The 26,539-nt window shown below is 46.8% G+C and overlaps 1 protein-coding gene across 1 annotated transcript in view; it reads right to left on the reverse strand.

Moving 5' to 3' along the window:
- Nucleotides 1-1,020: 1,020 nt before the first annotated feature.
- Nucleotides 1,021-26,539, reverse strand: part of LOC310953181 (aryl hydrocarbon receptor-like) — a 58,945-nt gene continuing 33,426 nt past the window's right edge. The window contains exons 3-11 of the mRNA XM_083922137.1: nt 18,756-18,865; nt 14,840-14,929; nt 12,629-12,743; nt 12,389-12,516; nt 10,533-10,729; nt 10,315-10,424; nt 8,502-8,643; nt 6,630-8,385; nt 1,021-4,494 (exon numbers count right to left, since the gene is read on the reverse strand). Coding sequence (XP_083778263.1) covers nt 4,414-4,494; nt 6,630-8,385; nt 8,502-8,643; nt 10,315-10,424; nt 10,533-10,729; nt 12,389-12,516; nt 12,629-12,743; nt 14,840-14,929; nt 18,756-18,865 — 2,729 coding nt within the window. The 3' untranslated portion in view covers nt 1,021-4,413. The remainder of the gene's footprint in view (nt 4,495-6,629; nt 8,386-8,501; nt 8,644-10,314; nt 10,425-10,532; nt 10,730-12,388; nt 12,517-12,628; nt 12,744-14,839; nt 14,930-18,755; nt 18,866-26,539) is intronic.

Below are 26,539 nucleotides of genomic sequence, written 5' to 3' on the forward strand. Positions count from 1 at the left end.
AATTTTGGGTTCATCTAATAATAATATTTGCCTATGAAGAAGATTATTTCTACTATCATTTCATCTGCTGATTATTGTCTCAATTAGCCACTTTAAATGTTGGGGAAAAAAGCAAATATAAATGCCTTTAAGCCCAAAATGAGCAAGAATAGAATCAGTTTGATTGACAAATAACCTGTGAATGTTCTCCTGTGTCCAGGTCGTCGTTATCCTCAAAGCAATTTCAGTCAAAAGCAAATGGACTTGGTTGTTTGTCAGGAAGACGTTTCACCTCTCAACCAAGAGGCTTCATCAGTTCATGTACGCATCTGACCAGCACAGTTACACAGATGCTGGTCTTCCTCTGCCTCTGTGAGTTAGTTTGTGTTATTGTGTGACTTTGGTGTTTTAAAGGGTTAGAAACCAACAAAACCAACAGATCATGGCAGCGGTAGACCAGAAACTCCTGTCTTCTGAGGTAAAATGTCTGTCTTTGTACCTCATAAACTCCTGTCTCCTGAAGTGTGGTTGGATGGTTTTGTACCTCATACAACCACACTTGAAACATCTGAACTATCCCTTTAACTGGAGGTCTGTCACTAATTGTGATTCATTTAAGGAATCAAGTTCAAGTAACTGTGGCTTTAAATAACATCCATAGTCTCAGGTTTGGTACAGGTGCTTAATATCCCTGAAAGTGCTTGAACTTTAATGTTGTGTTGTTAAAGTCTGAAAAGTGCTTGGAGATGATGAAATTGTCTCCGTATTGCATTGCTTTCACAACAAATAGCAACAGAATAGAGATTTAATTTAATTTCTTATCCTTCTGGTGTTAGAAAACACAATTTTAGTTGTTTATAGCACATTACAATCTACTTAAAGGGGATAAAAAAGGGGAAATAATCATATGTTGCTTGAAAATGGACCTAAAAAGTGCTTAAAAGAGGTGCAGGAACCCAGGATCCAGTCGTTTCCCTCAATGTTCGGTTAAATTCCTACCGATTAAAAAAAGCAATGAAGCCAACACAGTCTTTATGATTGCACGCATATATTTATGAAAAAGCATTGAACAGTAGACACAGGCTGGTTATTCGTTTCAACATATACTTTCATATAGATTCTATAACTACGTAATGGCTAAATGAGTGGATTACATGACGAGTAGTTGTGATTTTTTTGTCTCAGAGTAACAGAAATATGGCAAGGCACATATGAGCATAAATACATCGACACCGCCGTGAACAAGACATTTGGCTCCAGGTTCCTTTCATAGTGGCTACAGTCGCGACGCGTCTGCGTTAAAGTCCGACATCCAGGGCGTCCTTAAAGCCCCCCACAGTCCGAAGTCTCGCACTGAGGTCCTCTACGGGAGGAAGAGTCCCTCACTGCTCTTCCAACACGGGAGAGGAAGCGCGTATCCACCTGTGCGCCGGATGTTTTTTAAGCATTGTGTTCAAACGTGTTTCCAAAACCGTACAATAGTTTCTTAAGGAAAGGTAAAATACTGAGTGATTTCCCACAATGCAGCAGGAATACGGTAAAGCTGCCATGTTAATGCTGTTTTTTGTGTTTTTTATGTAGTGTGGCTATTACACAGCTGTGGTGAGAAGCGGATAATTATAATAATAATAAAACAAAATGAGCACAAACAGGAGACAGACGAAGGTAAAATAGGATCTGAATGCGTCGTTAGACCAGTTTTTTAAATCTCCACGTTCTCCGCACTAAACACTACGAGTCTTACCGTCTCCGTGGAGACAGGTCAAGTTAAGTATTTTCCCTTGTTTCCATTGTTCAGGACGTGTGTGTGATGGAAGACGGACTCGTTCACAGTGGAAATACTGTCTCTGCTGTGGATGCGGCTTCCCTTAACTGAGTGCGGCTCTAAAGGACGACCGTGCTACGGAGGAAAGTCATATTTTGAAAATGCTTTACACAGGAAGGCACAGGTATAGTTATGTGAAGACACGTTTAAGCTGCCCATTTGGCATGAAGGCACAAGAAAATGGTTATGGTCATGCTGTATGGTATCATATAAATTAATGTTTGGGTTAAGGCGATATATAGATAGGGTCTTGGGGAGATTGGGAGTGTAGTTGGGTGAGGGTGCTGCGCAGTTGTACGTACGGAGGCTGTTTTTATCCAGATTTAGGGACCGAATCCTTTAAAGTCTGCGTTTCGAGAACAGTGCGACATAACAGATGGACGACCAACCAAAGACTGTACAAAGGAAGTGAACGTAACTTCCAGAGCTGAGAGGTGAAGCCAATGATCAAGTGCCTTGAAGCTGCGTTCTCTCTAACGTCCAGCAGGGGGCGACTCCACTGTCTCCATACAGGAGTGGGTTTGTATAGAAGTCAATGAGAAAACGAGCCTAAACTTCCCACTTGATTTCTTACCTCAGTAAACGTTTTACCGAAGAGTTCGAGATCTCAATCTGTAGTTTTAAGTCTCCTTGAATAGAGCGCAGTGTTCATTTAGTGAATGATGTTCCCATTTAGAGTCAAATTGATGATTAGCGACCATGTCATCGACAGGTCGCTGTGGTAGCGAGTACAGCAACAGGATAGAGGCTTAGCGGTGCGTGTCGTGTTATTGTGTAGGTTAAAATGACTGTGGACTTGTTCTCGGACCCTCTCAAAGTGTGTTACCACTTCGTGAAGGTCAATGGGAACATTTTTGTCTTAAACAGCTCCGTATCACTGCAGAACAAAAGTCCGCTGCACCATTGCGTCAATCGGGAGAAAACTACGGCGTTTGGCGTTCGAACGACACCGGCTTTGCGCTCTGCCCTAGTTTGACCCTTTTGTCCAAATATGGTCACTCCAAAAAACAGGATGGCAACGGACGCAAGGCTTCATAAGGGTAGTCCACAAACCAGTGGGTGACGTCACGGTGGCTACGTCCACTTCTTTCATACGGTCAACGCTACTGAACCGTTTCTAAGGCTCGAAGACGTCCATCGATCATTTGTTAAACAGTTGGTTCATGTTATCCTCTTAAAGTCAGGCGTATTTCTTTATAGACATGAGGAAGATCTCATCTCATCTCATCTTCAGCCTCTTATCCGGGGTCGGGTCGCGGGGGCAGCAGCTTTAGCAGGGGACCCCAAACTTCCCTTTCCCGGGCCACATTAACCAGCTCTAACTGGGGGATCCTGAGGCGTTCCCAGGCCAGTGTGGAGATCTAATCTCTCCACCTGGTCCTGGGTCTTCCCCGAGGCCTCCTCCCAGCTGGACGTGCCTGGAACACCTCCCTAGGGAGGCGCCCAGGGTTCATCCTTACTAGATGATCCTGAACCACCTCAACTGGCTCCTTTCAACGCAAAGGAGCAGCGGCTCTACTCTGAGTTCCTCACGGATGCTGAACTTCTCACCCTAACACGAGGAAGATGCATCTTAACACAAGTCCGAGTTAGCAGCGGTTCGATGCCGGATGAACTCAACTGCAGCTGTGCACGTTTTCAGATTGAAAAAAAATGTCGCCGAAACGGAAAAAACGCAACAAATTAAAAGGTTTGCATCCCTGACAGCAGTTTGCATTAAGCAGCATTTCTTTTCCTGATGTCTCTGCTTCTTTATCGCATGTTTACTGTTAGGATTGGAGATCTCTCTGCATCCCTAAGCGGAGGGCATTCTCCATAAAGGCGCACTGATATCGATACTGCACACGGATAAACACGTGCGTCACATGCCGAGGCGTTCTGTACGTTGATTGATTTTTTTGTGAGCCAAAGCAGCAACTTTTGGTGAAACAAATACAACCAGTACGATTACAACGTGTATTTATACGCTTAACGTTAACCGCATGTAAGGGTAATATTATAATATATATAATAATAACATTATAATATTGTAATATTCATGTGAAGGTACAGCTGTGCTCTCCGGTAGCTTCCACTTTGAGTCGTTACACTGAACTTTTACGATGACGACGACACCTTTAAGGAAAAGTCAGCATCAAAGCCTAGAGTGATACTATATATATAAATATATATATATATATATATATATATATATCTATAAACAGCAAGTTTTTCTTTTTGTATGTTTCGTTGTGATACTCGGGGGATAAATGAACGTCCCTGGCTAAAAACAAGGACGCGACAACACCTGGTTTCCCTTTTAAAAACCTATTTCTTTGGCTATTTGGATCAACTTGACCAATCCTCGTAGCTGGCTCAAGCTCCGTCCCCGTAAACGCACTTGTGGCTTTATACTTCATTATTACTAAAGTGTAGCTTCACTGAAAACTGACACGCAACAGCTTCTAAACATTACACACAGGACAACGTATACATGGAACAAGAGTGATACAAAACATATGTGACGAGAAGCACGAGAGTCTGTGGGTAAGCACTGATACAGGCGAACTATACTTTGTTATGTCCTTCTCCGGGAGCCGTCGCGGCGGCAATAGCGACACGGCGTCCCTCTAGTCCGCCAGGTACATGACTACGTCACGGGCAGGAGTGGCGAAAATCCCGTTGCGTTCAGCGGCGGAGACTCTCTCGTCCTGATGAACAGAGCAGAGGGGACACATGATTAGAGGAGAGTGCGGTTTGCGGCGAGAGTTTGAGTTTGTTTGTGTTTCGCAGAAAACAAACAAACACACACACACACAAAAAAATCATCTGTGGAGCCCCCGAGGGGACCGAGAGATAAATACTAATGCGAAACTTTCCAGGGAAAAAAATTAAACCCGTACTTCTGGGGTCAGTTCTGCACCATGGAAACAACCACAACAATGGAAAACACACACACACAGACACACAGACACACAGACGTACACACACACACACATACGGATATTTTGAGATTGGCCTCCAATAGAAAAGACATTAAATCCGTGTTTGGCAGCAGACGCAGTTTTCACATGAGGTTCCTTTCATTTAGTGGGATCTGTATAAGCTGTAGTCGAGGCAGCAGCTATTGTTCCTGAGGGTCCACACACACACACACACACACAAGTGAGACATCTGAAGACGATACGAGCACAAGCTCCCTCCGCCTCACTCCCTGCTGCTGAGAGACGATTTCCCCGGGAGGAGCTGCCCTTCAGCCAGTGTAAGCCCCAGCACCGGGGATCACAGCGGGGTCTAACACGCGCAATGGCAGCAACAGGAAGTTTACTGATGGATCACGGAGGACCGGGATCACTGCTGCTGTGACCCCCGGGGGCTGAGGTTTGGGCTGAGGCTTGTGCTGGCTGCACACTACTTCAATTCACTACTTTAATCGAATTTAATATTAAAATCAAACTCTATGAACCTCTCTGTTGTTGCGGTTGTTTCCTAAGCGACGGATCCATCATTTTTTTTCCCCCTTCCTGAGAAGGGTTTGCGAAGAACCCAAAAGTATTTGTCTGCCTTTGTCTTTAACCCACAAATCCTTAGAGGCTCCATTTAAAAATATATATAAATAATAAAATCATCAGAGCCGAAAACATAATGCCAAAAAAATAATCACTAGTAAGGCCGTTTACTTTTAGCCTTGCCTGCCCATCCTGATCTCTGCGCTCCGTTGTATTTTACTTACAGATCAGTCTGGTGACGTGCGGCGGAGAAAATTTAGAGTTTGCAGAGCGACCGAACCAATCAGCGTTGGTTTTGAGGCGGATTTAAGTGACGAAACGAGAAGAGACTGTTCAGTGTAAACAACATGGAGGCTTCCACAGATGAGATGAGCAGCTATGGAGCAAGCCTCTCACTAACGCTTTGTTCTCTGGATCCTTCTGTTGAATATGGACCGGGCTCCTGAAATTGGGCCTTTGATCCGTAAATTCACGTTAAACACAAAGGGAAAATCTCCTTTACCCACATGTTGTTTACTTTCTGAGCTTTGCCTCGATGCTGTTAGCACGCCATACGCTTCAGTGATCTGATTGGTTGGTTTGGCCCGTATGTTGGTGACAGCAACCAGTATTTCCACCCCTTCCCAGATGGATCTGCTGAGACCATGAGAATCATGCGAATCAGGGCGCACTCACACTGTCCATCTGAACCGTGCCCAAGCACGTTTCACGGCTAAAGTCTGGTTCCTTTGACCAGTGTGAGTGCAACCGTACCGCACCTAGGAGCGGCACGCTTGACGGCCAGGGCCCATTTGGGAGAGGTGGGCTTTTGTAAAGCACGTCTGCACATGTACGAGCGTGCGCACATGTACGAGGCCTACGGCAGTTCTGAGGTCATTTCCTGTGCGCCTGTTGGGACATAGAAAATAGAAGGAGGGACCATGCGCGGACATTTAAAACAATGGCGGTGAAAGGTTCACGTTGGTGTGATGCGGAGGTGGAGTGTTTACTGCAGATTTGGTCGATGAAAAGATTCAAAAACAGTCGACAAGACGCACAAAAACTCTGAGGTCTACGGAAAGATCTGGAAACAAAGCCACGCATCGCCATGACGTCATCAATGCGTGTGACGTGTTACGGCATGATGACGTATAGGCAGCAAGAAGCATTTGCCGAGGCCCAGGTAGTGTGAGTACAAACGGGCCTGGAGGGGGGGACAAGGACCCTAAAGCACGGGGCACGGGACGGGTGGACAGTGTGAGTGCGCCCCCAGTCCAGGTCAGTCAGGTTAGTATATTTTATTACAGTCTGAAAACATTTTCTCTTAATTCTTCCGTTGGGTGAGATGAGCCGTTTACCTGCGTTTGTCTGTGGCATTCCAGGTAGTGCTGAATGTTGAGCGTTTGCTCAGAAGAGGACATGTTGGGCGGAGCGGTCAGAGGACTGATGTTGGCGTTCTCCTGCATAATGGCCGACGTGCCCACGACAGACTCACTGTGGCTCCACTGGAAGTAGCAGGAACCTTGAGGAGGACTCTGATCCAGAGACGTGTCGGCCCCCCCCATGCCTGAAGACCCGGAGAGCGCCAGGACGTCGCCTCCCGCCGGACCGGAAGAAAAATGCTGGTCGAACATGCAGCTGCTTTGAGTGGCTGCCTGGCCACATGTCAGCCCTCCCTGCTGAGCGTGGTTCGGTCCGGGGACACCCCTTGGCCAAAGGCCCGCGGGTGGGAATGCTTGACTTTCTGCAGTTTGGCACGCTGGCATCAGCTCATGTCCATTCTGCATGATGCCGGCATGAGGAAGCTTCTGCTGCTGGCTCTGCGGCCACTGCTGAACCTGCTGGTTGTGCGTTTCAAAATGGGGGCTTCCTTGCAGACAAGGTGTGGCAAAGGGAATGTGAATATTAGGTGCACTGGCTGGATTAAAGTCGTTACAAGGAATCAGGGGCGGCACAATGTCCATTAGGCCGGGTGCAACGTTGTTTGGTTGACGAACAGAGCTCTGCCGCAATTGTCCGTTTGCTGCCAATGCCGGAGCCTGCAAATTATTTTGAGGATGCTGCAGAAGTTGGCTGGACTGCATCTGTGCAGAAATCCCACAGGGGCGTGCCATGTGGCCGATAGATGCCTGCCCACCACAGGGCTGAAAAGGAGCCGCCGCATGAGGGACAGTGAGCTCTGGGAGCTCTATAGACGGGCTGAAGATGTCCTGGAGCTGCAGCTGTTGAAGAGGAGGCAGGCTGGTGTCAGCCTGAGGAACCAGGGGACCGTGATGGGAGAGTTTCTGGACACTGCTGAATATCTGAGCAGACTCCGCCAAGCTCTGCCCTGCCATCACTTGGCCGTTCCCTGTATCCTGCTGGTGAGCGTAGACGCCATTCATCGGAGAGTACGTACAATCGGGGCTCGGGGTCTGGAACAACTGGGGCTCACAGAGTCCGGTTGCCGAGAGCCGGGAAGCCTGAGTGAAGGGGTCCTGCTGACCGTTGTTGACTGTGAGGCAGCTGGGGGGGCTGGCTTCTCCCTTCTCCTTGAACAAAACGCTGTCGATGTAGTCAAAGATGTCATTGGTGAGGATGCTGTCCAGCTCAGACCTGACATTATTGTGCTGGTTCTCCTCCGGACCGAGTTTCTTAAGGGCATTTTCCCACGCCACCAGCTCAGCATCGTTGACATCCAGATCCTGCAACGCTGTACTAAAGTCACCGTCTTTAGACAGATTTTCAAGGTTTTCAATCATATCCATTACGGACTGTTTGGCCTCCTCTTTTACGACGACGGGCCCGCTGGTGGTGGCTGTCGTCCCGCTTTCCTGCCAGGAGTCCCCGGCGATGCTCACCAGGGCCTGGCTGTCCATGAACACCTGATCCACCGGTAAAGGCGGGTCCACCGTGTTCATGTAGGCCGTTTCATCCTGCCTCAGGAAGCAGTCCAGCAAAGAGCCAGGGCTCACGTCCTTGCTCATCTCGTCCATGTTGCTGAATATCTTGTTGAATTGAAACTGCTTGACGTCCACCGTGGGGCCGGTGTTGTAGAGGACGCCCTCTCCCGTGGTGAAGCTGAAGGGGAGCTGCAGCCTCCTCTGACGCAGATATTCCTCACCCTCCGCGTTGCTGAAACAGACCAAATAGCACTCGTTACATTACTGACACTTGATCTACTGATTTTCATAACTTCCGCAACCAATCGAGACGCTGACGGCGAAGTTGTTAAACGGCCAAACACTCACAGCAGAGCTCTCTGATGTGCGATGATGAACTCAGGTCTTCCCCCTTTGTAGATCAGCTTGGCGTTGGACTTCACCCATACCCAGCCACCCGACTTACTCAGGAGCCGGAACACAGTCAGGCCGCTCTCTCCGGTTTTAATCACTGCGGCAGAAAGACAAGCACAAGGAGAGGTTATCAGCGATGTGGCAGCGAATGTCCTTCACAACTATTCACAAACGTTATTCAGCGTGAACTGCGATGTGCTGAAGTGGAACTAAACAGGTTTTCACCGGGTCATTGAAACATAAATGCTTCATCCTTTGGGTGGCATTTGGATTCCTATGTCTTGATGACAATGGTAAATTTTGTCCACATGAGAAGCTCGAGGAGTTACTCAAAACTCAACAAATCACTCTGGATATTCAATAGTTAACTGTTTTATCTGCACATATTTGAAAGAGAAAGAAAGGTCAGACACAGAAAAGGTGAATAGAATAAAGAATACACGTGCAGGCGAGGTAAAAAACCCACTATGGACTAAAAACCTCACCTAAAAGATGGATTTTTACTCATAATAATAAGTATTTCATGGTCTCCACAGTGGAAACAAGCATTTAAACAACATGCGAAACAACCTAAAGTTCTTAGTTGGTATAAGTCGATTCATTTTTTTTTTTCTTAAACATGTATTTTTCTTTAGACTGCCTCTATCTTGGGGTTATTATGGATTCGGATTTACATTTCGACAGTCACATCAAATCAGGAACAACATCGGCCTACTATCACCTCTTAGAGGGCTCGTGTCAGCTCAAGACTTTGCAGCTTGTTCAGAACGCTGCTGCTAGAGTTCTGACAAAGACCAAAACATGTGAGAACATTACACCAGTTCTTAAATTCTTACACTGGCTTCCTGTACGTCAGAGAATCGATCTCTAAATCCTCCTGCTCACGTATAAATCACTACACGGTCTAGGGCCGAGGTATATCACTGATATACTCCCACTTCATAAGCCTTCTAGATCACTAAGGGCGCACTCACACTGTTCTTCCGCACCGCGCCCCGGGGCTTTAGGGTCCTTGTCCGCCATTGTTTTAAATGTCCGCGCATGGTCCCTCCTTCTATTTTCTATGTCCGAACAGGCGCACATAAAGGACGTCAGAACCGCTGTAGGCCTCGTGCTCGTGCTCGTACACGTGCAAACGCGCTCTACAAAAGCCCACCTATCTCAGACGGGCCGTGGGCGGCCCACTGTCCGCAGTTATGCACTCACACTGGTCAAACGCACTAGGCTGTAGCTGAAAAAACGGTTTTGGCCCGGTGCGGAAGGACAGTGTGAGTGCGCCCTAAGATCCTCTGAGGCCAATCTGTTAAACTCAAATCAAGGGAAAGCATCTTTCAGTCATTATGCAACAAACAGCTGGAATAAACTTCCTTTAACCCACTCTGACCACTTTTAAACTTTTATGATCACCTCAGCTTTCTGCTTAATCTTTGCACTTTTAACGTCCGCACTGTTTTCATTATTGTCTGTGTTTTTATTCTCTTTGTCTTTCTGTAACGCATTTTAATTCATGACATGTTGCGCTGTGAAGCACTTTGAGTCTGCCTTGTGCATGAAAAGTGCGTTACAAATAAAGTTGCCTTGCCTACGTCTCTCGCCTACTTGTTGTTCCATCAAACAGACGATGTGAATGTTTTTGTTGCATCGCATACCAAAAACAAAGACTCTTTTATCCAAAGCGACTTCCAATAAGTGCATTCAACCATGAGGGCACAAACCCAGAACAATGATCATAATTAATGTAAAAGCCAAGTTGAAGTTTCCAACATACTGCGGATGTGGTTGTCGGCGCAGTACATCATGTCGGCTGCGTGGATGAACTGGTAGCCGGAGCCTTTCATACACAGCTCGGTCTCCGAATAGCCCAGAATGATCCTCCCTCTGGAGAGAGAACGTTAATCTTGTTAGAGACGGAATAAAACGATGTTTGAAATGATTTAAAATGACCCTTTTTTAAATGATTGATTCAAAAAGACGCATGTGCAGCACCTGCTGTCAACGCCCATGGGTGTGAAGTCCAGCTTGTGCTTGGTTTGGAAGAGCAGCATTTTAGCTCGGATCTCCACAATGGTTGGAGGCTGGACGGGCACGGCGATGGTGAAGAGGGCCAGCTGGGGTTTGTTGCCGTTCCCTTTCAGGACGCTCTGGCCGTGGAGGTACTTCAGTCGCCCCTGGAACTTCAGAGCCTGTGTTCGGGGGAAAGAACATGAGGTGGGTAACTCTAGTTAGCACAGCTTATTGTGTTAGTTTTCTAAAATGGCTCCCAATAGGAGTGTGGTGCTGGGGCATTAACCCGCAAAGATCTCGAACGCTACTTAAACAAACTGTGACAAATATTGACAGACGTCCGGATGCATGTGCTTAAAGTTTATGTAAGTCATTAAACCATAATATTTCATAAAAGCTTTGGAATTGTGTCAAAAATCAGACATTTTTTAAAATATTTTTACCAAATAAACGCACAAAACCTATTGATCCAAAAGCGTTCTGGAGACACACGAACAGAATATCTCTCCGCACTGTAAAAGTTATTTGACCCGTGTAGATTTTTTAGATTTTGAGGGGATTTTTATGTACTTGAACCGAGGTTTTGAAGCGGACATCATGTAAGGAGAGGACGCCATCACGTGTATAACATGATGGCGTGAGAGACAGAGCCCTTCGCTTTCTGCTGCAGAAAGAATGAATGCTCTAGATTTTATGGTTTTTATTTTATATCATTTTATGCAGGAACCTGTAAACCACGACTGCCTGCGGGAGGTACGTCTATTAAAGGGTTAAAGGGTCACTTCTGTTGTCAACCCGTGCATATATTTTTGATGACGTTGGCTGACAAAGGGTCTATAACTTAGAGTACGTCCACACGATCGAAAACAACCTTTTTTTCTCTGTTGTTCTTAAAACGTCCACACGGCATCAACGCAAGAAATCTCTGCGTCCACAGGCAACCAGTGAAACTGACTCAAAATGCTGCAGTACACATGTCAGTCCTGGAGGTGGCGCTGTAACTGCCACAGAGATACACCAACAACGGAGAAGAAGAGACGGGGAGACGCTGTGGAGAATCCAAACACCGGAGAGTTTCTCCCCAAATCCTCCTCCATCCTAGAGACAAACGTGTCCCTGGTTCTGGTCTTAGTGGAGACTTTGGTGCTGTTCTGGACTCTGATGCACCCATCACTCTGCAGTTAGTGTCCTCACTGAGCAGAGGGTGCTGCTGGGAGCCCCTTCACTCTGCAGTTAGTGTCCTCACTGAGCAGAGGGGGCTGCTGGGAGCCCCTTCACTCTGCAGTTAGTGTCCTCACTGAGCAGAGGGTGCTGCAGGGAGCCCCTTCCCCGTCCCAAAGCACTCCCAGGCGCCACTTTCTCACTACATTTAGAGACTTTTCACAGCTTCTTAGAACTGGATTTAGAAACAGAGCCTAGAGCAGTTGAGCTCCTTATTCAGAGCATCAGGGAAAAGGGAGACATCTGTGCTGGGCCTCATTCAGTCCCATGCATGTGGCTCAGAGTGGCTCAGAGTCCAGTTCAGTAATCAGTCTCTGGGTCCGTCTCTGTCCTCTCACGCAGCAGCACTGTTGTTGTTATGTGACGCCACGGGGTCAGAGGTCAGAGGTGGGGCCATGACACCATCCTTTAACAAAGTCTGAGGTTTCACCATCCAGACCACAACGCCATGTGGGGCGTTTTCAAATCTTCCTACTCTTGGACCCGGTTTCAAAAGATCCCGTTTTCAGGCTCCGATGACGCCGGCTGCGTGTGGATGGTCGGACAAACCGATACTACAGTGTGGTTACAGGAAAACGCGTCTCCGTGTGGACGGGCCCTTAGAATATTGTACTAACCAGGAAGCCAGAGGAGTTGTCCAGGAGGCAGCGGAAGCGACACACAAAGCTCCTCTCCAGGAAGGACGAGTTCTCTGGGGGGAGCTGCTCCGGACTGTACATCACCGTACTACCACAGCCCTGCAGGCCTGAGGACACAGCGAGAGAGAAAACAGGTCAGAGTTTGAAGTTTGGGAGGCTGAGCTCGGGTTGGAAAAACCCGAATAAGAGAACACCCCGTCTTTCATTCATAGTTCTTACCATTTCCACCCGCGCCCTCAGACGGAGGGTTCAGAGCAAAGTGAAGCTGCTCTCTGAACAAGGCCCGGTCGTCAGTGTGGATGAGCTCGTACACGCTCTGATGAACCACGTCCGACTGTCGGCCAGAGGGGAGAACACAGCACTTCGTCAACATTCAGCTCATGTTTGTTCGTTTATATGCAAAATCAAAAGTAAATATAAAAAAATATACTTTCAAATATATATTTCTTTGTTCCATTTCAGTTGTCGACAGAAACTGAGGAATGGTCATCCAACATAATGTAAAACAGTGTGAAAGTCGCTCTTCGCTTGTGTTTTAATCACATACAAATGTTTGATTGATATTCTCGTGATGTAGATAGTGTTGCTTTTGTCAACAAACCTCTATCACGTGACGAAAACTAGACGAGAAGAAACGAAAATGCCGGGCATGTTACGACGACTAAGACTAAATATATAATGCAATTTCGTTGACGAATAAAAACGAGACGAAATAACGTTGTTTCGTCTCGTTTAGTCACGTTATTATTATTATTATTACTATTTTGAAGTTTCTCTCCCAATCTCACGTCTGGGTGACGTCACTTCCTCAATCCCCACACGCGCATTATTTGGATTCTGAAGCTGCCGCCGCTGTGGGTTAGCATTAACGTTAAAGTTAGGGTTAGCGACAACTAACAACAACTTAGGTAAGTCAAGTCATAACGTAACGATATTTTCTGTTTTAGAAAGCTCATGCGACATGAGGCTACGGTTAACGTGTCGGGTTTTAACTCTAGCTTTAGGGTTAGCCACTGTGTGCGTGTGTGTGTATGTGTGTGTTTAGGTAGCTCCTACCTGACTGTCTCACTCTATAGGTGCACTAAACTTCCTCTTGTTGACCAAATACTTTCACTAGTTTTGTATTTCACAGAGCAAAATCACACTGAACTGAATTTAGCATCAACATAAATTGGATTACTTATCCTAGACCTGTTCATGCTGTAAACTTAAGATATGTGCATGGGTTTGGCAAAACAACACTAGATGTAGAGCTCTGCGGGGGTCCTTCTGTTTGGAGTTTGCGTGCTCTCCTCATGTCTGCGTGGCTTTTCTCTTCTTCCCACTGTCCAGAGACACGCAGGTGTTCCTTTAACTGCTGACTCTAAATTGCCTCATGTGTGTATGTGAGCGTGAATGGTTGTTTGTCTCTGTCCTGTGATGCTCCGGCGGTCTGTCCAGGGTGTACCCCGCCTCTCTCTCTATTGTCAGCTGGGATCGGCTCCGGCCCCCTGAGACCCCGACTGGGATAAGCGGTTGCAGATGATGATGATGGATGGTTGTGTGGAGGACATTTTGAACTAAACCATGTACTTTATTTCTGTCTGTAATTTCTGTTTATTGCACGATTCATCACCGTCGGTACGGAATATTAAAAGCATCTGAAGCCTCGACCCCGGTGCTTTCCATTCAACTTAGATATACGGGGTAATATCTGAAGCTGACATGACTATCCCTCCTTTACAGTTGTTTAAATGGACATCTGTAAAACTGAGTTTCTCCACAGAGAATCCTGAAGAACAACACTTTAAGTCGTGTTTTTACCACAGATGTGCTCATAAGTTTCTGGGAAATACGTCATTCAGCGTGAAAACAGGGTAAAAAATGAGTAATCTGCGAAAGAAATCAATTCCAAAACCACCGTGTAGTCGATTAGTAGTGGTGTGGTGAATAATTCAGACCGACTGAACATCGACGGGAGAAGTCCACACCACGACTGTAATGACAACAATGGCAATCACCTTCAGAGCGTTTTCATAAACCTTAGAAACACTGACGGCCAATCGAAACCCGCGTGAATATGGCCCGGCACATGACTGATGGTGAAACCTGTGTTTTGGTTACCGTCACACTGTTGCTGATGTGTCACTGTTTTTACTTCCCCGTGCTCTGCAGATTTGACTCCCTGCTTGGCGTCGACAGCACGGAGGCGACCTTTTCTCTCTTGACCCAAATTCAAGAATATGCAGAATAGCAGACATTCTGGTAATCTAACCTCGCTGTATTAGCAGATTATGTGTTGTCATCAGCTGGAGCGTGCAGCGTCCACTGTCATCCGTCTCCCCCCCTCTCTCGGTTGTAACCGACACGACTTCGAATACCAACTTTTAAAAGCCCCCTTTGAAGTCTTAAGAAGGATGAGTATCCAACATTACTCGGCCGGCGTCTCACCTCATGAAAGCCCAGGTAGTCCTTGATTGTGTTGGAGACATAAAACACCGATCCGTCTGACGTGACCACGATCACAAAGCCGTTGAGCGCCTGCGGGGGGAACAGACAGTCCGTCAGCACTCACACAGGTTCATTAAAGCAGCTTAAAGAACATGAATACAGGAAAACTACAGCTCTGACCACAGCCACGGGAAGCAGCTCCACACCCAAGTGTGTGATATCACATTATAACATGGACATGCATTGTTTGCATTTGTCTTTATTGTGTTTAATGTGGGCTTTCTGCACAGTTGCAGATGGAGATCGTGCTACATTGATATTATTAGTAATGTAATATTAGGGGGCGGCTGTGGCTCAGTGGAGAGTGGGTCGTCCTCCATTTGAGAGATCGGCGATTCGATCCCCAGCTCCCCGGCATGTTGAAGTGTTCCTGGGCAAGACACTGCTCCCTGTGCTGCGCATGGGTGTGTGAATGTGGTGTGAATGGTTAGATTAGATGGTCTCTAGATGTCCACTGCCATCAGTGTGAATGTCTGTGTGAATGGGTGAATGTGACAAACACTGTGAAAGCGCCTTGAGTAGCCAGAAGACTAGAAAGGCGCTATATAAGTACAAGTCCATTACCATAATATAAGTGGTTTTAGATTCCAGTGGTGGCTGCACAGGAGTGTTACCGACTGGGGTGATGCAAACATTTCCAAATACAGAGCGTTGGAAAGTCCAAAAGTCTAAATATATAGAAGAAGATAGATTGTACGCAACACGATATTATGCTACAATCCATATTCAAAAACTGTTTGCTTCGTGTCTGACATGGGTAGTTTGGAGCAGACCCGCTGTACAACTATTCTACGTCTTGCAGTCTATGTCTTGCAGGTGGCATCTTAAGATTAAACCCCATTCTTTTAAAATTATTAAAAAATGTTCTGAATATAAACCTGAAATCCCTGCTGCTGGTTTATAGAGCGTTAAAGTCCAAAAGTCTAAACATATTGAAGTTGATTGTACATAACACAATATAACACTGGGGCGGCAGTAGCTCAGTCCATAGGTGACTTGGCTGGGAACTGGAGGGTCGCTAGTTCAAGTCCCTGTGTGGACCATGAATGGAGTGTGGACTGGTGGCTGGAGAGGTGCCAGATCATCTTCTGGGACTGCCGAGATGCTTTTGAGCAAGGCACCGAACCCCCAACTGCTCAGGGCGCTGGTCACTGGCAGCCCCCTCGCTCTGACATCTCTCCATTAATTGCATGTACATAGGTCCTGTCTGTGCATGTGTGTGTATTTCGGGCCTGTGTGTGTGACATGAATAATAATAATAGATCCATATTCAAACTGTTTGCTCCGTGTCTGACACAGGTTGTTGGGAGCAGACCCACTGTACAACTATTTTACGCTTTCTTGTGCACTTATCTGCATAACTCAATAAAACTTTTTGGAAAAAGACAAAAAGCAAAAAACTGTTTGCTCCCCTGCTTCGTAACACATAAAGGTCAAAACACATTCCTGCAGGATGGATGTGTCTTGCAGGTGGCATTCTAAGATTAAACCCCATTCTTTTATAATTATTAAAAAATGTTTCGAATATAAACCTGAAATCCCTGCTGCCGGTTTATAATCCGCAATAACACCAACAGCTGCTGCTTCTCAAAGGCCCTTTGTGTTACACAATCACTGTCCGTTGTGATCATCATGCAAAGCAAAGTGTGAAAATGCACCTGACAGCCGAGCGTCAACAAACAAGGTGCGAGGCACAACTCTGACAAAGCGCCGGTTTTGTTAGGAGCCACAGAGCGTGGCCGGGCCCTGGCAAGAGTCCCCGAGAAGAGCGGCCTCACCTGTCAAAACTTCCTCCCACACGGATAGATGTGGATTAGCCCGACACAGCACGGCTAACGCGCAAATAAACAAAGTCTGACTGGGCATTTATGCAGCTGCTAGCCTCAGGCGGCCCAATTATTAATCAGGCTGTGGGACTTTTTCTTCTACGCTCCTCCGATGACGCTGCGCAAAGGTGTATCTTCTATGTTTTGTGTGGGAGTTTGAGTTTGTGAGGCCTATGTAAACTTGTCACAGCAGCAGAGCGGTTACACAACCTTTGGTTTTTAACAAGGCGCGCGCACACGGACGGATTCTGAGCCAATGGGCCCCCGAGCACAGACATGTCAGAGCACCCCCCCCACAACACACACACACGCACACACACAACGCAGGGACGAGACGCCCAAATTCATTTTGTAGTAGTGGTGCAACGGATCATCATTGATCTGTGGCTTAGTGGTAGAGTGTGTTCTCCATTTGAGAGATTGGTGGTTCGATCCCCAGCTTCCCCGGTCCACATGTTGAACTGTCCTTGGGCAAGACACTGAACCCCGAATTGCTTCCCGTGCTGCGCATGGGTGTGTAAATGTGGTTAGACTAAATGTCAGAAGACTAGAAAGGCGCTATATAAGTACAAGTCCATTTTACCATTACCGTGATCTGTTCAGATCAATATCGGTTCGGCGCACGCGTGATCCGCAGATTGATTTATGAAAAATAAAGTTGCATGCATGTTCATTCCACACACTTCTTAAGAGCAGCGTGGTGAGCGGAGGAACGGAGGGGTTTGAACGCCCCGTGTCATTTGGATCCCCTGTATGGGAGCATTTTGGCTCCCCATCAAGTCTAATGATGAAGGAAAGAGGTTAGCGGATAAACTGTGGTACAAGAAGCCTTATGACAGTGGTAACGCATCAAGCACGGCCACGCGTCCAGGGGAACGCAGAGCTACGTGACGATAACCGCTCACTTCATCACAGCAGACGGGTAGATGAGAAGTCCGGTGCTCCAGACACGCCGCCTCTCCCAGAGTCACACAGGTACCGACGCAAGCAGTGGAGGAATGGAATAATAATTCATTGTCGGGGACACCTGCACGTCTTTGGTCTGTGGGAGGAAACCGGAGAACCCGGAGAGAACCCACGCAGACACGGGGAGAACAAGCAAACTCCACACAGAAGGGCCCCAGCCTGGGTTTGTACCAGGAACACTCTTGCTGTGAGGCGACAGTGCCTATGTTTATCCGTCTTGTTTTTTTTTTTTTGCTGATCCGATCTGCGACTCTGATCCGAGAAACGATCCCTTCGTTGAGGTTTTTTTTTATCCGTTGCACCCCGATTTTGTAGTAATTTTGTTTCTCTTTGTGATTTACAATGATTGTGATTGTTTTGCATCTATTTTTTAGTCATTTTGCATCTTAATGTGGTGGTTTTGCATCTGTTTCTAGTCATTTTATATGTCTGTCGTTTTGCTTCTCTCTGTCACTTTACATTTATTTTAAATACTTTTCTGTGTCTGATGTCATTTGTTGTCTGTATGTGGTCGTTTTGTGTCTATATTCAGTCATTTAGCATCGCTTCGTGGTTGTTTTGCATCCTTATGGTCATTTTTTGTCTCTATGTGGTCGTTTTGTGTAGACTTGTCGTCATTAGCTTAGCATTTAGCTCCTTGTGATCATTTAATGTTTTGCACCCTGTAGGCCGGTTCAGTAATCCATCCATGCTTGTGCACACATGCACCGCTGATTTGTGTGCACTATACTGTGATCTGTGTGTGTGTATTGAACTACTGTTGTAGACTTGGGCTTCTGTTAACAGTGATTATCAGTGACAGCAGCCGTATAAGAATAGATTGGTTCTCCTGTATGAAAGGATTACAGGTAGTTTCCCTGAATAGACGGACTCATGGGTTTGGCACTCTGTGGTTTTGGTTATTGTTACAAGGGTGTAACACCAAACATGTTAACTATGATCTTTTCCTATGCATATAAACCTTACAGAGATAATTGAAAACATATGGAGAAATGTAACTCTAAATGCCTTTGAGGTAAATGTAAAAGCATGGTCTGACAGGATGAGTCGGCCCCGTGGCGTACCTGCAGCAGTAGGTCCCCCTCGGAGAAGCCTTCAATGTCCATGTTGTTCCCATTATGTCCGTTCACTCCAGGAAACGTCAGACTGCTGCTGTTGCTGTTCTTTATGGTCGCTGCACAGACGGTGATAAAACAGAGAGGAGGGTCAGCAGAGGACAAATGAACTTACATGTTTTACCTATTTTTAGCAAAGTTACATGTGAGAGACAGTGATGTGATCAGGATTTAAACCGGTGAAAGGGTCAAAAGGAACATTTTGAAGAGTTATCCTTTACATTAGTTATACTGTAGTTATATTAGAGCTGGGCAAATATAGGGTATTACTACAGGTAGGGAATGAGTCCTGACCCCAAGTAAAGGAGTTCAAGTACCTCGGGATCACGTTCACGAGTGAGGGGACGATGGAGCGTGAGTTTGGCCGGAAAATCGGAGCAGCGGGGGCGGAGCTGCAGTCGCTCTACCGCACCGTTGTGATGAAAAGAGAGCTGAGCCTTAAGGCAAAGCTCTGGATCTACCGGTCAATCTTGGTTCCTACCCTCACCTGTGATCATGAAAGCTGGGTCATGACCGAAAGAACGAGGTTGCAGGTACGAGCGGCCGAAATGGGTTTCCTCAGGAGGGGGTCTGGAGTCTCCCTTAGAGAGAGGGGGAGAAGTTCAGCATCCGTGAGGAACTCGGAGTAGAGCCGCTGCTCCTTTGCGTTGAATGGAGCCAGTTGAGGTGGTTCAGGATCATCTAGTAAGGATGAACCCTGGGCGCCTCCCTAGGGAGGTGTTCCAGGCACGTCCAGCTGGGAGGAGGCCTCGGGGAAGACCCAGGACCAGGTGGAGAGATTATATCTCCACACTGGCCTGGGAACGCCTCGGGATCCCCCAGTTTGAGCTGGTTAATGTGGCCCGGGAAAGGGAAGTTTGGGGTCCCCTGCTAAAGCTGCCGCCCCCGCGACCCGACCCGACCCTGGAAGATGAGATGAGACTACAGGTATTATACCCAGGAGTTGGTGCTTAGGAATATTATTTTTTTCTTTGCGATCAATAAAGGCAAAATGCAAAAAAACAGTTTCTACAGCACTTATTAAAAACCGCTGGTTTAAAGGAACTCTGTTATTTCTTAATAAAGCAAATGGAAAGAGGCTTTTTTATCTCTGCGACTCTTAATCAGTCTTTTCTTGGAGCTGCTTCTTATCATTCATCACTGACTCTAATAAAGTGCAGGGCTATAATCACATCCAGACAGCACCGCGCGAGATAAACAATAATGTCTGAAATGTGGCTTTATTGCAAATCCAACGAAATAAATTATACGTTACAGCGTTATTTAGGTCGTAAACTACTGCGGCGGAGTTATGGAAGTTGTGTGTGACAGATATTAAAGCTACAAACCCAGCACGCAAGCAGGGTTTCTCAGTTCCTGTGTCCGGCACTACCGCTGTTATGCGGCGCAGCGCAGGGGAGCAGTTAATGGCTCTTTTATATAGTTTACTTGGCACCATGTCAAAAGGCAGCAGCATCAAATCTTTGCGTGTTGCCCGGAGACATATTGTTTGTAGTCTTTGACAGATTCCAGATGCACAGTGTGCAGTTTGCTTGATTACTCATTTAGAAGTAAAAAAAAAAAGTCTATTTGCCGGCTGAGAACCCGTTTCATGTTTGCCCCAGCATGTTTTTTTCCTCTAAGGCTATAAATACACGCTCCCCTGTTAATATAATGAGGCCACTTAAGAGGCCCGTCCACCCATCACGTATATGTGACTCTACTCAAAACGGGGTGAAGTAATCCTCACCTTCATCCGCGCCGTTTCAGAGGTCCCGTGACTGAACGGAACAGGACGGGACTAGCGTTCGTTTGAGCCGCTGTCAGCCAGAGAACAAAGCCAGTTTACACAACCACTTCCAGGTAGGGGATTAAGGAGGACTTGGCAACATGTCTGCTGTTTTTAAAATGAGAAAGATGTGTAAGGAACCCACCGACACATCCAACCAAACTCAAGACCGTAGGCTGAAGCTGCTTCGCTTTGTTAATACTACTCAGGCAGAGCTCGGCGTGTCCAATGACAGCCCGCACCCAAGCACAACAAGCGCTCAGTCCCGCTGTTTGGTTTGGCTTCGTCTTTGGCATCTGGGTGAAGTCGCCCAGCCCCCTGCAGAAAGCCTTCTCACTGCTCATCATTGTTCTCCGTCGTGTCACATCATGTTTGAGAGAAACCCAGAAGAGTCGCGCTATTGTTCTGAGAGACGTTAGCACGGGAGTCGCTGGGTTCGGAGCGGTCGAACGCGCTCGTGCTGTGCTGAACGTGAGTACGGTGCAGGTAAAAGCACGACTTAACCGAGAGAGATCGCTCATCGTGCACCGTCTTTATGTGAAAAAGATCAACCCCCGATTCTAAAAAATCCACATTAAATGGAATAAAAGACTCTTTTGTGATTCAGTAAAGAGTCTGAAAGTAAGCTCATGAGGTCGCAAAGGACTGGAAGGTGTTTTCCATCAAGTTCGGGAGTTTTGACCGGGTTTTTTTTTGCAAGAGAGTTGGAAACTTTCCATGGGAATCAACGGGAATCAACAAGGATAAACTGGACATTTTGGGGGTTTAAAATCATGTGTGTTGCTTCACATGCATAGATTGTTATCGTCTTGCACTCCACAGCCGGGCTTTTGAGGCCACATTAGTGTATGTTACTACGTCCAGTCAGGCGAGTGTTGAGGATATAACTGGGCTTGATACATTTGATCAATGCTATTTAAAGTTGTACGCCATAAGAGATATGTTGTTTCTAGCGGCCTCTGTGGCGGTAAGATGTAACTACAGGTTAGCATGTTCTTTCAGAGCCTCCATCTTGTCACGTTCACAGTCACTGTGTGTGTTGATTTATTATTATCTTCATCTTCAACCGCTTATCCCGGGGGGTCGGGGTCACTGGGGGGGCTGGAGCCGATCCCAGCTGACATAGGGCGTGAGGCGGGGTCCACCCTGGACAGGACGCCAGTCTATCACAGGACACATAGAGACAAACAGAGACAGACAACCATTCACACCTACGGGTGATTTAGAGTCATCAATGAACCGAACACCTGCACGTCTTTGGACTGTGGGAGGAAACCGGAGAACCCGGAGAAAACCCACGCAGACACGGGGAGAACATGCAAACTCCACACTGAAGGGCCCCGGCCGGGATGCGAACCTGGAACCTTCTCGCTGTGAGGCGACAGTGCTAACCACTACACCACCATGTAGCCTTTATTACTATTATTATGATTATTATTGTTATTTTATTTAGTTATTTTTTGCTCTTTTATAAACTTTATTGAAACGCATTCACCTCTCTACTTCGTCCGTCCCCTATATTTACTATCCTGCACTCTTATTCTAGTTTATATTTTGTATTTCTGATTGTTTTGTACCGCTGCTACGATGTCCTAATTTCCCCTTGGGGATAAATAAAGTTATCTATCTATATGTTCCACTCTTAAATCCACACACACATGCTCCTATTACACTTCTGCCCTTACTACAAGCCTGACTCAGAAGTTAAGGTTCCCGATTTCCGATTACAAGTGAACGCAGCATAACAGGTAGTGACGGTCTGGGCCGACAGACCAACGGGTGTCGGCAGCGTCACTAACATGGCAGCTTATTTACATCTATGGAGGGAATGTTGCCACAGACACACAGGGTCATGTGATCAGTCCCCATTGTTTTAACTCACTCTTTGATATAAAAACTTAGAAGACAATTAAATAGATGAAAATCTGACGGAGTTCAACTTTAAGTTAAATTAGCAAATCCTGAATCAAAATGTGTTTACGTCATTCAATAAAATAATCTATTTAAGTTCTAAAAAAGGAAAAAAAGGAAATTAAAAAGTGTAAAACAAGCATTTGCATGCTTATCCGTCTATAAGAATACAAAATGTTTATATTTATGTCCGTCTATGACGAGGTACAGTTGTGTTTTTTATATATTTTCCCCCTTAATGTATAATTATTCATATTAAATCCCACGGAAAGTTTAGAATATTCCCAGGTTTTGCAACCCTGGCACCAAAGCAAGCGATCTGTTGTTAGTTGTTGGTCCCACGCCAGAAGACAGGTTTTTTCATTGCCGGGGAACTGATAAGGGAGCCTGCATATCTGCGCACACACACATAACACACACACAGACATAACACACACAAACACTCGCTCCCCTTGCATCTGCCTGCTTTTCTTTTCCCCCCTCCCTTCTTGTAAGCAATACCCAACAAAAGCGCTTCCCTTATCTGGACGGCCACTACAGGAAAATCCCTGGATGTGGCCTCTCCCAACCCGTCGGTCCAGTCCTGTCACGCAACTTCTTTAAGGAGGGAGGGGGCCCCTGAACACCCCCCCCCCCCCCCCCCGTCCTCACAACACAGACGCGTAGACACTCCCCGCCCTTCAGCGAGAACTCACACCGTGTTTACACAAACAGCCAGACCTGCACGGCCTGACGATCACACGTCTGCGCCGCGTGGAGCTGCAGGTCTTACACACAACACCATCCGTGCGTACGCAAAATGTGGGTGACATGTGCAATGTGAATGCATGTGTGAAATAAACACGTTCACACACACACACTATTAATTATTAGTGCTTCAGCTAAGCATACACAGGCAGACCACACCACTAAGAGTCCCATTTTTGTCCTCTATTGAGTGTTTGCGTGAGTAAGCGGGCCTCAGTGTGGCCGTCTGTTTGTTTTCGGTCTAGTTTTCTTCCCCAGTGGTGGGACGCCGCATCGTGTTTTCAGTATACAGTGCCGCGCGCAGTTGTTCACGTGCACTTAGGGCGCACTCACACTGTCCTTCTGTACCGGGCCAAAACCGTTTTTTCAGCTGAAGCCTAGTGCGATTAAGCAGTGTGAGTGCACCCGCTCCGCGCATAACTGCGGCCAGCTGGCCGTCCACGGCCCGTCTGAGAGAGGTGGGCTTTTGTAGAGCCCGTTTGCACATGTACGAGCACGAGCGTGCGCATGTGTACGAGCACGAGCACGAGCCCTACGGCGGTAGCGGTATGTGCGCCTGTTCGGACATAGAAAAAAGAAGGACGGACCATGCGCGGACATTTAACAACAACAACAATGGCGGTGAAAGGTTCACGTTGGTGTGATGCGGAGGTGGAGTGTCTACTGCAGATTTGGTCGATGAAAAGATTCAAAAACAGTCGACAAGACGCACAAAAACTCAGAGGTCTATGGAAAGATTTGTAAACAAAGCCACACACACACGCATCAATGCATGTGACGTGTTACGGCGTGATGACGTATGGACAGCAAGAAGCATTTGCGTGAGGCCCAGGTAGTGTGAGTACAAACGGGGCTGGGCCGCGGGGGGAGAGGGAGGGGGGGACGAGTACCCTAAAGCGCGGGGTGTGGTGCGAAAGGACAGTGTGAGTGCGCCCTTATAGTCTTCAATGAGGCTGCAGCAGAAACACGTTTAATGGTACTTGGTCGGAGCTTGACCAGAAGTTGGAAAGACATTCCTGTGAGTTAGTGGGAGGCAGTAAAAGGCAGAAAAACTTAGATTCTCCCCCAAACATCAAACATCAAACATAAACGACGCCTTCACCGCAGGAAAAAGGGGGCCGTTCACATGTGACTGAAATACGATCGACATCATCCGATGTTTTCTGATGGCACAGTAAGTGTGAGTAGAAACTGAGAGGCGGGTTTATTCGTCGCTGAGCTGCTCCGGTGGTCTGGCTCTTCACAGCTACAGCATGAGGGCTGATTTACAGTGCAGCGCGGTTCTGGGATTTTCCCCGGCGTCACTGTGTTCTCGCGGGGCCAGGCGGTTCTCTACAGCGCTGGAGGAAAGTACGGCTGCAGGATTAGGGTCCCTACTCTCCTCTGGAGATCATTTACCAGGACTTTTGATCTAGCTGGCATGACTGACGCTAATGTGTTCCTCTCTGTGCGGAGGATCAGAAATGCCTAAAATGGTGGATTGGGTAAAAAAAAGTAGTTTTACTCGGATAAAACAGATATTTTCCCAAAAATGTATTCTTTGCCACTCTGAAACAGAAGTCTACACAGCAAATGTCCTAACGTTTACACCATAACAGCTTATTTTAAACACTCTTGTCCATAAACTTATGTTATTTGAATGTTAAATGTTGAATATGTAGGTTCTTTATGAAAAGCTTTATATATATATATATATATATATATATATATTTAAATAATACACCCACGGGGCGTTTTGAGGGGTACAGGATGAAAGTATTGCTTTTCCATAAAAAAATCTATTTAGTCTGAATTCGTATTTAAAAACATTTTTTGACGGGTTTGACGACGTTCGGTTTACATTGTAGCAGCCAATAGCGGCCGGCATTGCCAAGGTTTGTCTGTTGTTGCTACAGAAACAAGGAAACATTTTGAGTTGAGAGCTAGCTAATCGATTACACACCACCCGGCAACGAACCTGGCAACCCACTGCTGGGATTATTTTGTTGTTGTTGCGACTACGATCTTGAGACTCTAGATGGCGGTGTTCTGTTCTCCATATTCAACCCTTTGATATGATCCTGAGCAGAACTCAGACATTTTACTTTTCCTCTCATCGTATAAAGAGAACTGGATGCAGCGTTGGAGGCGGAGCCCCGTTCATTCCTATTAAAGCTGCTTAGTGGCGCAAGTGAAGGAGTTCAAGTACCTCGGGATCATGTTCACGAGTGAGGGGACGATGGAGCGTGAGTTTGGCCAGAGAATCGGAGCAGCAGGGGCGGAGCTGCAGTCGCTCTACCGCACCGTTGTGACGAAAAGAGAGCTGAGGAAGTAAAAGCTCTGGATCTACCGGTCAATCTTGGTTCCTACCCTCAACTATGGTCCTGAAAGCTGGGTCAGGACCCAAAGAACGAGGTCGCTGGTACAAGCGGCCGAAATGGGTTTTCTCAGGAGGGGGTCTGGAGTCTCCCTTAGAGAGAGGGTGAGAAGTTCAGCATCCGTGAGGAACTCGGAGTAGAGCCGCTGCTCCTTAGCGTTGAAAGGAGCCAGTTGAGGTGGTTCAGGCATCTAGTAAGGATGAACCCTGGGCGCCTCCCTAGGGAGGCACGTCCAGCTGGGAGGAAGCCTCGGGGAAGACCCAGGACCAAGTGGAGAGATTAGATCTCCACACTGGCCTGGGAACGCCTCAGGATCCCCCAGTTAGAGATGGTTAATGTGGCCCGGGAAAGGGAAGTTTGGGGTCCCCTGCTGGAGCTGCTGCCCCCGCGACCCGACCCCGGATAAGAGGCTGAAGATGAGATGAGATGCCTAGTGGCGCATGAAACCATTAAAGTTGCCAACTGCCGCGTCTAAAAATACCCGGATGATCGCCGCTGCTTTCTCGTAGTCACACTAGAGACTTCACTAGGAAAAGAGGCGGAGTCAAAGTCTGAAGAGATGGCGAGGATGATTCTCTAGGCGAGGATGATTGGATCAAGCTGAGAGAACGGACCCCGACGGGTATGCTACGTCCATATTTTATACAGTTTAGGGTAATAATGCCAAACATTCTCTGATAACAGCTCCTGTTTTCTTTGTCTGATAGAAACTTCAGGTGTCAGTGGTATTTAATCCTACAACCCCCATGAACGCCTCGACAGGAGTAAGTTTTGCCTTTGACATCTAAAAACTTTCAGATTGGTACATTTTTAAGTCATGGCTCTTGGTGGAGACACACTCTCATACAAAACATTTTACAGCCGCCCTGAAATCTTCTGCCAGTACTTTCGAAAAGGTGTAACTTGCAAACAATAGAGTTCACTTCAAACTGTAGCTTCCTGTTTAAGAG

This window comes from Echiichthys vipera (genome assembly GCF_963691815.1).
Source record: "Echiichthys vipera genome assembly, chromosome: 10".
Classification (NCBI taxonomy): Eukaryota; Metazoa; Chordata; class Actinopteri; order Perciformes; family Trachinidae; genus Echiichthys; species Echiichthys vipera.